The 15,041-nt window shown below is 43.4% G+C and overlaps 1 protein-coding gene across 1 annotated transcript in view; it reads right to left on the bottom strand.

Moving 5' to 3' along the window:
* Positions 1–6,713, bottom strand: part of NCAN (neurocan) — a 55,807-nt gene extending 49,094 nt beyond the window's left edge. The window contains exon 1 of the mRNA XM_054980761.1: positions 6,641–6,713. Within this exon, the coding sequence (XP_054836736.1) occupies positions 6,641–6,713 (73 nt within the window). The remainder of the gene's footprint in view (positions 1–6,640) is intronic.
* Between the last annotated feature and the right edge of the window lie 8,328 nt (positions 6,714–15,041).

Raw genomic sequence — 15,041 nt, forward strand, 5'->3', positions numbered from 1 at the left:
GATTCCCACTCATCACCTACATGGTTGTGCCCTTTCCCGGTTTCTTACAAGCACCAGCAGCGTGGAGGGCCATCTCAACTCCCCTCTGTCTGGAGATCAGGGGGCGGGGCCACCGGCCATGTGACCATTTTCAAGAGGTGCCAGAACTCCGTTCCACTGCCCTGGTCCTAGTTAGGGAACACACGTCTTTCCAGTCCCCAGGCAGAAACACTCTCACTCTGGCTCATAACGCTGGCTCAAAGTCACCTGCTGAAATCAATTGGCCACGGGTTCAAATGGAGGTGCCTTCTTTACACAACGCAAACTTAATTCACAGAACTCATTGTCACATGGTGGTTGCTGGCTTTGATGACTTTTTAAAAAAAAGATTAGATTCATTCATGGGAAAGAGGTCTATCAATGACATTTAAGTCTATATAGGTCTGCCTCTGAGAGGCAGATGCTCAAAGGTCATCTGAAGAATAAATACAGAAAGGTGATTTATCCCAGATCAGAACCTGACTAGAGTTGCCAGCTCCAGGTTAGTAAATTCCTGGAAATTTGGGGGGCGGGGGTTGAGCCTGGGGAAGATGGGGCTTGGATCTCAGCATGGCATTATGCATTAGAGTCTACCCTCCGAAACAGCCATTTTCTCCAGGGGAACTGACCTCTGTGGCCTGGAGATCAGTTATAATTCCAGGAGATCTCCAGTCACCACCTGGTCGTTGGCATTCCTACCAGGGCCCCTCTAGCTCAGTCTGGTCTTCTCTGACTGTCAGCTCTCTCCAGGCTCTTAGGTACAAAGAGAGGTGTTTCTTAGCACCTGTAAGCAGGAGATGATTAATACTCTAAAACAGTGCTTCCCAACCAGGGACAGAACCCTGGCATTCCACGGGACATCATCAGGGGTTCTACGAGAAATTGTGGAATAAGCAAAATTTTTGAAATAATGCAAAAAGCTCAAGTATCCCTCTAAATGTCATGGTTATTAAGAGTAAGATTTGGGGCCAGTAGCACTTAAAGACCCGCTGGATTTCCAGGGTATGAGCTTTCGAGAGTCAGAGCTCCCTTTGTCAGATATAGGTAAAAGGTAAAGGTAAATGCAAGCACCGAGTCATTCTTGACATTTTTGTTATGGGGTGGTTTGCCATTGCCTTCCCCAGTCATCTACACTTTACCCCCAGGAAACTGGGTACTCATTTTACCGACCTCGGACGGATGGAAGGCTGAGTCAACCTTGAGCCGGCTACTTGAACCCGGCTTCCACCAGGATCGAACTCAGGTCGTGAGCAGACCTTGGGCTGCAGTACTGCCGCTTACCACTCTGCACCACAGGGCTCTTCTTGTCAGATATAAAGAGTGGGGAAAGGGAAATGTCTTTACAATTCAGCCACAGGGTGGGAGCGATATTGTAAATTAGAGTGTCAGCTAGCTATAATACATGTTGAGGTAGCCATGCTTCCGAGGTCAGTCAAATGAGTACCCAGTTTCCTGGGGGTAAAGTGTAGATGACTGGGGAAGGCAATGGCAAACCACCCCATAAAAAGTCTGCCAAGAAAACGTTGTGATGTGATGTCCCCCCATGGGTCAGTAATGACTCGGTGCTTGCACAGGGGACTACCTTTACCTTTACCTAGATAGAGCCTGGGTGTAAAGTGCAAAAATTAGCATCTATAATACAAGAAAAATCCTACATCCTGATTCAACCTTGGGGGATCCATAGTTATTAAGGTTATATTTAGTTGTATTGTGTCTGTGTTCATTTCATACTGTTACAGAGCTGCCTAGCCAGTGGAGACCAAAACAAGCGGATTCTTTCTCTATCTCTCAGCTCTTTGGGGAAAAAATTTCCTGACAATAATTTAGCAGTAATTGAATTGCGCTCCTCATCATCAATTTTTTCTGGCCTGTAAATGTTTTCATAGGTAGGGGTTCTTCCAGATTTGAAAAATTAATTTAGGGGTTCCTCCATGGGAAACACTTAAAATTTGTGGCTTGGATTTTGCATGGAGAAAAGTTTCAGTCAAGGAAAAGACTGAATTGCATTTGAAGAAGGAGAAAATGATACTTCTGCTATATAAAAAAGTGCATTTCCTTTCCTAATTATGCAAAGCCATAAAGAGCAGTTATCCCAGCCATAAACAGCTCAGCAGTACCCGAAGCTGCTTCAGGCTGCAGGCCCGGCAGGAAGAGAGGAGGGGAGAGAGAGAGAGCGCAGCAGGTCTGATTGAGAAAGGGAATTATGAGAGAGATAAAAGGATCATGGAGAGAAACAGGCTCTGAGGCTATGTGGGCAGGAGGGAACTGTAAATAATGATTTTTTTTTTACTGAGGTGCTAAGAACACTCAAGAGTGTGGAATATCCTTTTTGCAGACAAGAAAGAGAAAAACAACCATTACCTTTTCTAAAAATCACAAGAACATCAGAGGGTCCCAGCTGGATGAGATCAAAGGTCCATCTAGCCCAGTGTCTGGTTTCTAACAGTGGCCAAACAGAGGTTTATGGGAAGCAGGGCTTTTTTTCAGCTGGAACGCGGTGGAACAGAGTTCCGGCACCTCTTGAAAAAGGTCACATGGCCAGTGGCCCCGCCCCCTGATCTCCAGACAGAGGAGAGTTTAGATTGCCCTCTGAGCCGCTCCAGCGGCGTGGAAGGCAATCTAAACTCCCCTCTGTCTGGAGATCAGGGGGCGGGGCCACTGGCCATGTGACCATTTTCGCTGAGGGTGATTTAAGATTTTAAAAACTCCCCCCTTGTTCCAGCTGACCCAAAGTGACATCATTATGCAGCCCTGGGAGCATGCGCGCACTTTGCGTGTGCGTATGTGGTACCAGGGCACCACCTTCTGCCAGGAATTGCCCCCTGTGCTGGCAACCCACTGAGTTCCACCACCTCTTTTCCCAGAAAAAAAGCCTTGATAGGAAGAATCTGCAGGCGACAGCCCCTCTCCCACTAATTATTATTCACAGGTATACTGTCTCTGAACATGGAGGTTCCACCAAGCTATTGTGGCTAAGAGTGACGGGCAGTTCTATTATCTCCTGCGATTTTGGTCCAGTGCATTTCTTATATCCCAAGTCAGGCAGGCCACGTCTTGCAGTAGTGAGTTCCATGAACTAGGTATACCTTGCTCCAAGAAACTAATGGGTAATTTGAGCTAGACCGGATTGCAGATATGAAAACAGGAAAGGCACAAAACTGATTTGATAAATCCGTTGTGTGTGCATGAGATATAGCAGGTATCGCTGAGGAAACGCTTTGGTGGAGGAGGGTGGTGTGTGCCTTTGTGGGAAAGAGAACGAGAAAGTTGTGTGTGCGTTTTTTAAATTGATTGGCAAGAACAAGGGAAAGAGAATCAAGGAGAGTGCGGGAAGAAGCGTGGACAAGAGCAGTTGAATGCAAGAAGTAAATTCTGCCATCGCAGAGGGCAGCTACAGCATCCTTTTGCCAAGACAAGGAACTTTGGAGACACAGACATGAAGCAGCCATTGACTGGGAAGACAAAGTGGCCCAGGAGCAAGCCAGGCTGAGCAGTCCCTGGAGTACTAAGCAAAGCTACTAGGGCTGGGCTTTGTTTGCTCCATTAGCCCTGAAGGGCACTGGCCCCACCAGCATCTATCCCTGTAAGCTGAGCGGGCAGTGCACCCTTGGCAAGGAGGAAAGGGCAAGGAACGGGACTGAATCGCACAGCTCCACTATTTCAGCTTGAATATCTCTATTTTGTTTGCTCTTCTCTCACGCAAACCCCGCCTGAGGATCTTTGAGCTTTTCCCCCTGAGTTGTTTGCTCCGGGTTCAATGCTGATGGAAAGAGTTTTTTTCCCCCTGCTTCCCCACTGCGTTATGCTGCATTCGTGCACCTCCATGTCCCCTCTCCAGTTTTCTCCTGATCTTTCCGAAACCTGCCTTGCTGCTCGGGTTTAGGGAAGATCACAGCAATGTCTGAAAGCCCAATCGTTCCCAGGCTCACTTGCACACCAGCCATTACCCCTGCGCTGGTCTTTGCGCTAGCCGTTCCTGCGCCACTGTTTGTGTGTGTGCATGTGTGCGCTTGTCAAGGATTTTTCTTCTGGTAAGTGACATATCAACATAGGCTAGAATAGAATGTCATTATGTCAATTACAAGGGGGGGGTCATCACCCGCCCTGTGGCATATGGGAGAATGGCCACCACAGGGAATGGGGCAGGAGAAATGCAGGGAAACCCAGTCTCAGGAAGTCCAACTGCACTTCTCTGGTGGCCACAGCACCAGTGGGACCCCCATAGGAAAGCATCGCCATGGGGGGGATTTATTTTCACTCTGTTTACTGTTTCCTTGTGCTGAATTAGCTGAATTAAATCCGTGCAATTTGAAAGGTCAATTTTGCATCGGCTGTGACAAAATCTTGAAAAGGGTCACAGTGACAGGAGCCGGGGGAAAGGGGTGCAAGTCATACATTCCTAAAAGGGCTCCAGCCACCAATGCAAAAAATAATTCTAGAACAGAAGGGAAAGAGCTGCAGGCATACAGGAGTTCAAGCACCCAGCCCCAGGGGAGGTTGCTTGCTGAATCTCAGCAGCATCTGGGCCAGTTTCTTCCTCGCTGGTTTCCCTGCTGCAGAGAGGTACTTGGCCCACCCAAACGATTCACACTTAGGAGATGTTCCCCATAGTGTCTCTGGATGAGTTTCTGTAGACAGTAACTTTCACATAAATGCACCCCAAGTTTACTCCTACAGGCATTTTAAAAATTGGAAGGAAGCTTGGAAAATGAAGTTTGCCTCCATTTTTATTGCTAAAAATGAAAAAATGTGTGGCAAGCAGTAGTTGTTTGGGGAAAAGCTGTTTGAGAAGCTGCACAAGAACTGAATTGAACCTAGCAACCATTGCTATTATTGTTGTTCTCATCATCCTTATTATAGCCCTCTGAACGGTGCTTTACAGAGTAGAAGAATGCCGGTCAAATGTTCAACAGTTTTTGGACTAGGAAAATCTTCAAGAGAATATTTTGAATCAAATGTAGCTAACCAAAAATCATTAAGCCAAGCAGGACCACTTTAAAGCGCTCTCTGTTGTTTTGACCAGTTAGCCTTTACTTTTATTTCTTTTGCCTCGGTTTCCCTCTGAGATCTGCCTTTATTTCCTTCCTTCCTCTGTGCATCCAAGGGGAAATCAAAACCACATGCCTGGGTTCAGATTAAGATTTGAATAATCTTTCCCTGCCACCCCCTTCTGTGTTTTTTTAAATATTCACCCCAAGGAAGAGTTCTGGAGAGCTCAGCACCTTGCAGGCGGTTGTAGCGACGGATATTTGGCTTTTGGCATATGCTTCGGACCGCTGTGGCTACCTTCAACTTTAGAACAGAAAAAGAGGGGAGGGAAACCCACATTTTGGTCCTTGACATGAGTTTTATGGGCATCGGATGTCCGAAGGGAAAAAGCGTCCTAGGCGATGTGTGGACGGACAGATGATGCCAGCCAGAGGCCCTCTTGCCTTGCCGCCATCCTTTATTCATGCCCAGATTCTGTTACCATTTATAGTTAATTAGTTTCCCGTGACTGGCAGCGGGCAGCTGACACTTCGCTTGTGGCTGCCTTGTTCACAGCACTCGTGCGTGTGCAGAAAAGGCAGATGAGGGCATTTATTCCTGTTTCTTTCCACAGCTGGGTCCACCTCTAGCATGGAATGGAGGAATTAAGGGACAAAGAGCGGCGGTTTTTCTATTGGGCGAGAACACCGTGTGGATTAGCATTCAGGTTAGGCAAAAGAAGAGAGCGGAGAGGAAGGTGGAGGATCACGACGTCTCCTTTCAGAGTGGGGAACAAAGCCCGGAACCCCTCCTTCTGGACCTGCCCAGTTTACTGTGTAAAGGTGGTGGAGAGTGCCCTCAAGTCATAGCTGACTTATGACAAGCCCTGGTGGGGTTTTCATGGCAAGAGACAAACGGAGGTGATTTGCCATTGCCTGCCTATGTAACTCTGGTCTTTGCTGGAGGTCTCCCATCCAGTTACTAACCAAGGCTGATCCTGCTTAGCTTCTGAGATCTGACAAGATCAGGCTCACCTGGGCTATCCAGGTCAGGGTAGGCCTACAAACAGGACGTGAGTGTTCTGCAGACCTGAAGGCTGGAAAGTTTTCACAAAACCTCAGTGGGTGCTCAGTTTTCTGGAACGTGGAAATCTGATCCATGTGTTAGGGTTGCCAACCTCCAGTTGTGGCCTGGAGATCTCCAGGAATTACAACTGAGCTCCAGGCTACAGAGGTCAGATCCCCAGGGGGGAATGGTTGCTTTGGGGGTTAGATTCCTTGGCATTATACCCCTCTAAGGTCCTTTCACTTCCCAAACCCTACCTTCCCCAGGGTCTACCGTCAAATCTCCAGGAATTTCCCAGCACAGAGTTGGGAACCCTATCTTGCTCACAAAGATAGCTGAGGCTTCTGCAGGAACAGAAATCCCCCAGAGTTGTGCAGGGGCACAACTCCAGCAAAAGAAGAGTTTAGGATCGGATATTCACAGGAACACTGCCTCCGAATGTGGCGATTCTGCTTAGCCATCATTGCTAACAGAGATGGACAGAACTCTCTTCCTTGAATCGGCCTAGTGTTTTCAAACTAGCAGCTGTCACACACCTTGTGGCCATGAGTTCCGTAAGTTAAGCTCTCTGTGTAGCGTCATCACTTACCCAGAACAGAGGCAGGCAGGAGGAGGCATCCAAGCAGGACCCAGCAGCCAACATCACCCCTGACATGGCCCATCCTTGATCTGGAATTTCAGAAAGGGAAAGGAAAGAATTGTTTAGAAGGCAGCTACCACTCATTCTGACCGTCCCTGCTGGGATTCTAATCGCAGGTATGCCACAGATTTACAGGCTTGACTCGGCTCTGAGTGCGATTGTGGATTTCGGATGTCGCTATTGATTGCAGGTGTGAGCTTGAAAGAGTTAAACAATCAGCTAAGTAAAGGTAGTCCCCTGAGCAAGCACTGAGGGCCAAGCTACACGTGACGAATGACACGTGAACGGCAAGTGGATTGAGTGGAGGGCAAGTGAACAGGGAGAAATACACTTGCTGTTCAAGTGTCATTCGTCATGTGTAGCTTGGCCCTGAGTCATTACTGACCCATGGGGGGACGGGGGACGTCGCATCACTTCTTGGCAGACTTTTTGTTACAGGGTAATTTGCCATTGCCTTCCCCAGTCATCTACACTTTACCCCCAGGAAACTGGGTACTCATTTTCCCGACCTCGGAAGGATGGAAGGCTGAGTCAACCTTGAGCCAGGATCGAACTCAGGTCATGACAACAAACCCTGGACTGCAGTACTGCAGCTTACCACTCTGCGCCACGGGGCTCTTAGGTAATTTCAGCTAATTTCTACCTTTTATGACCCCTGCTGCATCAGGCCAAAGGACCCGTCTAGTTCAAGGTTTTTGCAGAGTTGACAGTGAAGTCCTGCAGGCCTCCCGTCCCCAAGTTATTCATCCAAATTGATTTATTTAGAACACTGATGTATTTCACCTTTCTCCCTACAGCCAGGACCCCAGGCAGATGCAAACACTACACACTCCGACGTTACTCCAGACAGCATTGATTCTTCTTGGACCAGAAGAGGAAGGCTGTTCTTAAAATATCTTTTTCAGGTGCGCAATTGAATTACCATCAAAGGCACATGTACCTAACTAGGGCAGAAGGTAATTCCGAATGAAGCTTTTTAAGTACATCTCTGCCTTGAGTTACTGATACTAATTGGAACATAATTCTGACTTGGTCCTATATTGATTATATTTATTAATGATTAATTATTATTAATGATTATCATTAATTATTTATTAATAATTATTAGCATCACTGGCGAGGATAGCCCAGGTGAGCCTGATTTTATTAGATCTTGGAAGCTAAGCAGGGTCGGCCTTGGTTAATAATTGGATGGGAGACCTCCAACAAAGACCAGGTTTGCTATGTAGAGGCAGGCCCTGGCAAGCCACCTCTGTTAGTCTCTTGCTGTGAAAACCCCACCAGGGGTCACCATAAGTCAGCTATGACTTGAGGGTACTCTCCACCAATTATTATCATATTATCACATTGTCTGGAGTTACTGTATCATAACTATGCTTGACCACTGAAGAAAGCCACATGGCTGAAACACGCTTGGTCAGGGTCGCATGAAGTTCTTGTTTGAGTTTTTTGGATAATTTTAATCTGAATTGAGGCTATATTTGGGCCTGTAATAGTTTTTCTATTATCCCGTAATAAATACATGTATTTTGTATATTGATATATATTTAGGTTCTATATTTATTAATTTTAATACTTGGTCCTTTGGTTGGGATTTCTTTAACCTTCCTGGTTCTTATTTCATCTTTTCCCCTACAGTCAGGACCCAAGACAGGTGCAAACAGTAAGTATTATATTGAATTAAAATAAAACATAAGACATGTAATTTAAATCCAAAATGCCAGAACCAGATAAGCATATCGCAGGGCTTTTTTTCTGGGAAGAGGTGGTGGAACTTGGTGGTGGAACTCAGGACTGCACAATGACATCATTTTGGGTCACCTGGAACAAGGGGGGAGTTTTTTAAAGTTTAAATCGCCCTTGGTGAAAATAGTCACGTGGCCAGTGGCCCTGCCCCCTCATCTCCAGGCAGAGGGGGGTTTAGATTGCCCTCCGCACCAGTGGCACAGAGGGCAATCTAAAATCCCCTCTGTCTGGAGATCAGGGGGCGGGGCCACCAGCCATGTGACCGTTTTCAAGAAGTGCCAGAACTCAGTTCCACTGCATTCCTGCTGAAAAAAAGCCCTGATTTTGGAAGGGGTTGTGGCTCAAGGGTAGCGCATCTGTTTGGGGTGCAAAACGTCCCAGGCTCAATCCTCAGCATTGCCAATTTCAGGACCAATGGTTTGATTCAGTATGAGGCAGCTTTTTTTTTTTTTTGTAAAATTTTTATTGGGTTAGAACATTAATATTTTTACATTACATTGCATTCAATTATCCCCTAATTTTTCGTTTCTAACCCCCTCCCTTTCCCCCCCTTTTGTTGACTTCCAACAGCTTTCCCACCCTCTGTCCCTTTTCCCTTACTTCTATTAATTTCCTCTATCTAAAACAAATATATATTCTCCATTATAGTAAGCAGTACATCTTTAACTCTTTTACTTACTAAACATCCAAACTATACTTCTTTAGATAAACAATTTATCCCATTTTCCAGTTTTGAATATTTCTGTATGTCATAAACCATAAAAATTTCCCACATTTAAATCAAACAATTTGATTTGTTCTCTCTATATTAATCATTTCTTCTTTTTATAGTATTTCTATATAACTCATCACATAGTCAGTCATTTTAACTCTTCTATACATTCAGTTTGGTGCATATAAGTCTTATCAAGTAAAAAAATATATTGTTAATTACTCAATCCTCATGTTTAAACCGTTAATTATTCTCTATCAATATTCTATCAATTAACCTTTACATATCTATATATATCTCAATCAATTAATTAATCTAACTGCTTATAAATTCACATTTCTCTTCCTCCCCCGGTAAAGTCACCCCTCTCTTTTATACTTTTATTGTACTTCAGTAGTTCTCAAACTGCCACAGTTTTCCTCCCACCTCCCACTTCTTCTCCAGATATTGTTTCAGCTTCTCCCAGTCTGTGTTAAACTGCCCTGAGTCCAGATCTCTCAGTTTTCTTGTCATCTTGTCCATTTCAGCCATATACAGCAATTTGTAGATCCAATCTTCAATAGTTGGCACTTCTTGTACTTTCCATTTCTGCGCATACAAAAGTCTAGCTGCTGCAGTCATATAAAATATCAACGTCCTATGGTGGGCTGGGATTCCCTCCATTCCCAAGTTTAGCAGCAGGAGTTCTGGGTTCTTATTTATTTGAAACTGTAAAATTTCACTCATTTCTCTTATTATTTCCCCCCAGAACTGCCTAGCTACCTCACACGACCACCACATATGATAGAGGGAGCCCTCATGCTTTCTACATTTCCAGCATTTATTAGAAGTGTTCAAGTTTCCTAGCGCAATCTTCTTTGGTGTCATGTACCAACGATAGATCATTTTGAAAATGTTCTCTTTAATATTAATACATATCGTTGTCTTCATTGTAGTTTTCCACAAGTATTCCCATGCCTCCATTGTTATTTCTTTATTAAAATTTATAGCCCATTTCACCATTTGTGTTTTAACTGTCTCATCCTCGGTATACCATTTCAACAGTACTTGGTATACCTTGGATATTCTTTTCTTGTCCTCTTTAAAAAGGGTCTGCTCTAGTTCCGAATTCTCTGTTCGTATACCTCCCTTTACAGAGTCCGAGTTATACAAATCTCTGATCTGTCTATACTGGAACCAATCGTAGTTCGGTGATAGTTCCTCTTGCGTCTTTATTCTAAGTTTAGACACTTCAGTTTTAGTTATTTCTTTGTACGTTAAACATTGTTGTTCATTATCAACAGCTCTCGGATCTATCACCTCGTATGGAACCACCCACAAAGGGGTTCCTTCTTGTAGGTAAATTCTGTACTTCTTCCAGATTGTATATAAACTTCTCCTTACAAAATGATGCAGGAACATCGAGTTGACCTTTACTTTGTCATGCCATAGGTATGCATGCCATCCAAAAATTTTTTTATATCCCTCTAGGGCTAATAGTTTCTTATTCTTTAATGTCATCCACTCTTTTAACCAAACTAGGCAGATTGCATCATGGTAAAGTCTCAGGTTGGGCAGTTGCATTCCGCCTCTTTCCTTTGCATCTTGTAGAACTTTTACTTTCACTCGAGGCTTCTTGCCTGCCCAAACAAAATCTGATATTTCCCTCTGCCATTTTTCAAATTGTTTAGAGTCTCTGATGATTGGTATTGTCTGTAGCAAAAACATTACTCTTGGTAACACATTCATCTTAACTGCTGCAATCCTGCCCAACCATGACAAATTCAGTCTATTCCATTTGATCAAGTCTCTCTCTATCTGAGTCCATAATTTTTCATAATTATTCTTGAACAAATCTATATTTTTTGCAGTCAGCTCAACTCCCAAATATTTCACCTTACTAGTTACTTCACAGTCCGTTGTTTCCATTAACAATTGTTGTTTCTGCTTAGTCATGTTTTTACATAATATCTTTGACTTCTTTTTGTTAATGAAGAAACCTGCCAAGTCACCAAACTCCTTGATCTTGTCTATCGCTTTTGGCATGTTCTCCAATGGATCTTCTACAATTAACATTATGTCATCTGCAAATGCTCTAACCTTGTATGAATAGTCCTTTATTTTTATTCCTCGTATTTCCTCGTCTTGTCGTATTTGTATCATCAGAATCTCCAATACTAAAATGAACAACAATGGAGATAACGGGCAACCTTGTCTTGTTCCTTTACTAATCGTCAATTTCTTGGTCAGTTCATCATTCACTACAATTGCTGCAGTCTGGTCTCTATAAATTTCTTTAATTGCTCTGATGAATCTTTCTCCCAATTGTAGCTTTTCCATAGTGGCAAACCAAAAATCCCAGTTTAAATTGTCAAACGCTTTTTCAGCGTCTACAAAGAAGAAACCAACCTCTTTGTCACAACGCTTATCATAATATTCAATAGCATTGATCACTGTCCTTAAATTGTCTCTTATTTGTCTGTCTGGCAAAAAGCCTGCTTGTTCCTCCTCTATGACTTCCGAGAGCCACCCCTTCAGTCTCTCCGCCAATATCTTCGTAAAAATTTTATAATCATTGTTAAGTAGTGATATAGGTCTGTAATTTTTCACGTTAGTCAAATCTTGGCCCTCTTTTGGGATCAATGATATATTCGCTTCGCTCCAAGTGTCTGGAATTCTTTGATCCCTAAAAACTCCGTTCATCACCTCTTTTAGGAATGGTGCCAGTTCGTTGGCCATTGTCTTATAAAATTTAGCCGTAAGTCCATCTGGCCCTGGCGCCTTTCCTAGATTTGCAGATTGTATTGCCTTACTTATTTCCTCATCAGTTACTTCACTATTCAACTTATTTCTCCAAGCTTCCGAGATCTCTGGAAGTTTGGTTTTCTCCAAATATGATGCTATTGATTCTTTGGTTACTTCTTTTTTATTATACAGCTTAGCATAAAATTTATAAAAGGCTCTACTAATGGTAGTCTGCTCCAGGTACGTTTTATTTTCTTCACAGATTTTATTTATTATTTTCTTTTCCCTTTTCTTCTTCAATTGCCATGCCAAATATTTCCCAGGTTTATTAGCACCCTCAAAAGCTTTTTGATTCAGTCTTTTAAGGTTCCACTCCAATTCTTTATTACTCATTGCTGTTAACTGTTCTTGAAGAATTTTAATTTCCTGATGTATTTTCTTTTTCCCTGGTCTCTTTTTTAACTGTATTTCTTTGGCCTTTATTTTCTCCTCAATCTCTTGTCTTTTCTCCTCTTTCTTTTTCCTTGCTCTGCCATTTAAGTCCATTAGTATGCCCCTTACAACCGCCTTGTACGCGTCCCAAACTTTACTGGTTGGTACTTCTTTATTCACGTTATATTGTATAAAAAACTTTGTCTCTCTTCTCAATATTTCCATATTTTCACTTTCCTGTAGCAAGTCCTCATTTATTCTCCAGGCTTTCCTTTTTCTCCTTTTTCCAAATTTCCACATAATTGGATTGTGATCTGAGCCTACCATCGGCATTATTTCTACCTCCTTAGTCCATAACGCTAAGTCCTTTGAGGCCCAGATCATATCAATTCTTGATAATGTAAGATGCCTTGCAGAATAAAAAGTAAACTGTTTGGTTTTAGGATATTCTCTCCTCCATACATCTTCGAGAGTCTCTTGTTGAATCAACTCAAAAAAAAGCTTTGGCAATAGTCCTCTTTTCTTTTGTGCTGTTGTAGTCTTTTTATCTAGTTCCAAATCTGTCACTCCATTAAAATCTCCAGCAAGAATTATCTGGTCATATACAAGATCGTCTAAATGCTTCCTTAAATCCTCAAAGAAGCTTTCCTTTGCACCGTTAGGTGCATAAAGTCCGACTACCAACACTCTCTTTAAATTCCAATTACATTCCACCGCTACAAATCTAGCTTCCACATCTCTCATAACAAATTTTGGCTGCAGCTCCTCTTTTATGTACAACACCACTCCTCTTTTTTTCTTGTTAGAGGCCGCTACAAATTCTTTGCCCAATTTTCCAGATTTTAAATATTTTACATCCTGTTTTCTAATATGGGTCTCCTGCAAACAAACAATATCACATTTTTGTTTTAGTAGCCAATGAAAAATATTTTTCCTCTTATTCGGTGAGTTTAGTCCATTTACATTCCAAGATAATACATTACACTCCATATTCATGGTTTTGTTGGTAAGTCTTTTTCATTGTCCTTGATAAATCTCTCCATCTCCCGCTCAGATCTGATGCGTTTTTTTGCCCCTCCAAACTCAAAGGACACTCCTTCCGGTAACTCCCATCTGTATCTGATATTCATGTCCTTCAAAGTTTGAATTAGCACTCTATATTTTTTCCTGTCCAGTAACACTGATCTGGGCAGTTCCTTCATTATGATAATCGTCTTGCCATCAATCTCCAATGGATCTTGAAATTGTTTTGTCACAATCCTCTCTTTCATGTTTCTAGTTGTAAACTGCACAATCACATCCCTTGGTAGTTTCCTCTGGGTTGCAATTCTCGAGTTCACACGGTACGCCACATCTAGGATAGCCACAATTTCCTCCTCCTCCTTCCCCAGGTAATCAGCCAACACCTCAGTCATCTGTTCTTGCGCTGACTTCCCTTCCACTTCTGGCAGACCACGAAAACGAAGCTGCTTCTCCATGTGTTTAGTTTCTGCAACTGACATCCTCCCCTTCACCAGTCTCATCTCTGTTTGTTGCGTTTCTATTAAATTCTCCATCGCGTCTTCTACTGTTTTAACTCTCTGCTGCGTTCCTTGTAATTCACTACTAATCGTTTCCACGCCTTTTTTCACTTCTGACAGCTCCGACTTTACTGTCTGTGTAACTTCTTTGACCTCTTTAATAAGCTCCAATTTCGTGTCCTTAAGTTCTTTCATCATGTCTATAAGCTTTTTGTCCAAATTTTCTATTGCCGATTGCCACTCTTTTTTCGACATCGTGGGGCTTGCTTTAGCTCGCTCCCACGAATCTGCTCTCTTCCTTAGCTCCGTGGCGTATGTTTAAACGTTTTCCTTTTTTTCAAATGTCCCAATCTTTGCCAAAATTAATTTTTTGTATCCAAAATGTCGGGCGTCTTTTCTCTATGGTTTCTCTATGTTATTGTAATCCAAGATGGCCTACTTCCTCTTCCGCTGAAGCCGCGACCCTTCCCTTTTCAAAAATGGCGATTCCCTACTTCCTGTCCGTCGGCAAGGGCCGCTTCCCTCCAGCCACTCTATTGTTGTTACGCACTTCCTGTCTCCCGTCTTCCCACAGCAGGTCTCGCGATGGTGTCTTTTTCCCACAGCTCCAAAACCACAGGTATTCAAAACAATAGTCCGATTTTTGCAATAACTTCTTTAAATTTAGTCTCTTTTAAAATACAGCTCCTGCCGAGTCTTCACCTCCTTTTCACTAATCTGTTGCAGTTTAAAAATCTACCTTCTTTCCTCTCTGTTTTTATCAATCTGTCCCGTTTCAAGAGATAGCGATCTTTACCTTCTCTTCAACTTTCTCGGGTTGTAATCGCTGTTTCGATCTTAAATTCTCCTCTCGACTTCCCTCCCCGATCGAAGCTTGGGTATGTAGGTCTTATGCCAGCCGAATTGGCCCCAGAACTGCCGCAGAGATTATAGCCGACCCGTCGCAAGGTGGGACCTCAAGGATTGGGGGGGAGACTCCTTGAGTAGAGCCCCCCCTCATCCGAGATCTAGCTCACCCTAGGGTCTTGAGCGTTCTTTGCCTGCTCCCCGCCTGAGAGCAGTCGGCCGCGGGTTATTTTCACCCCTCCGGCCGGTTAAAACGGCAGTCCGGTCAGCTCCGCAAATGGAGCTGCGTTAGACCTCCATGAATCCCAAACCGGAAGTATGAGGCAGCTTTGTGTGTTTGTTCTACTTTGGGCGTCAGAATTTTTTCCTG

Source organism: Eublepharis macularius, chromosome 5, assembly GCF_028583425.1.
Source record: "Eublepharis macularius isolate TG4126 chromosome 5, MPM_Emac_v1.0, whole genome shotgun sequence".
NCBI classification, from domain to species: Eukaryota; Metazoa; Chordata; class Lepidosauria; order Squamata; family Eublepharidae; genus Eublepharis; species Eublepharis macularius.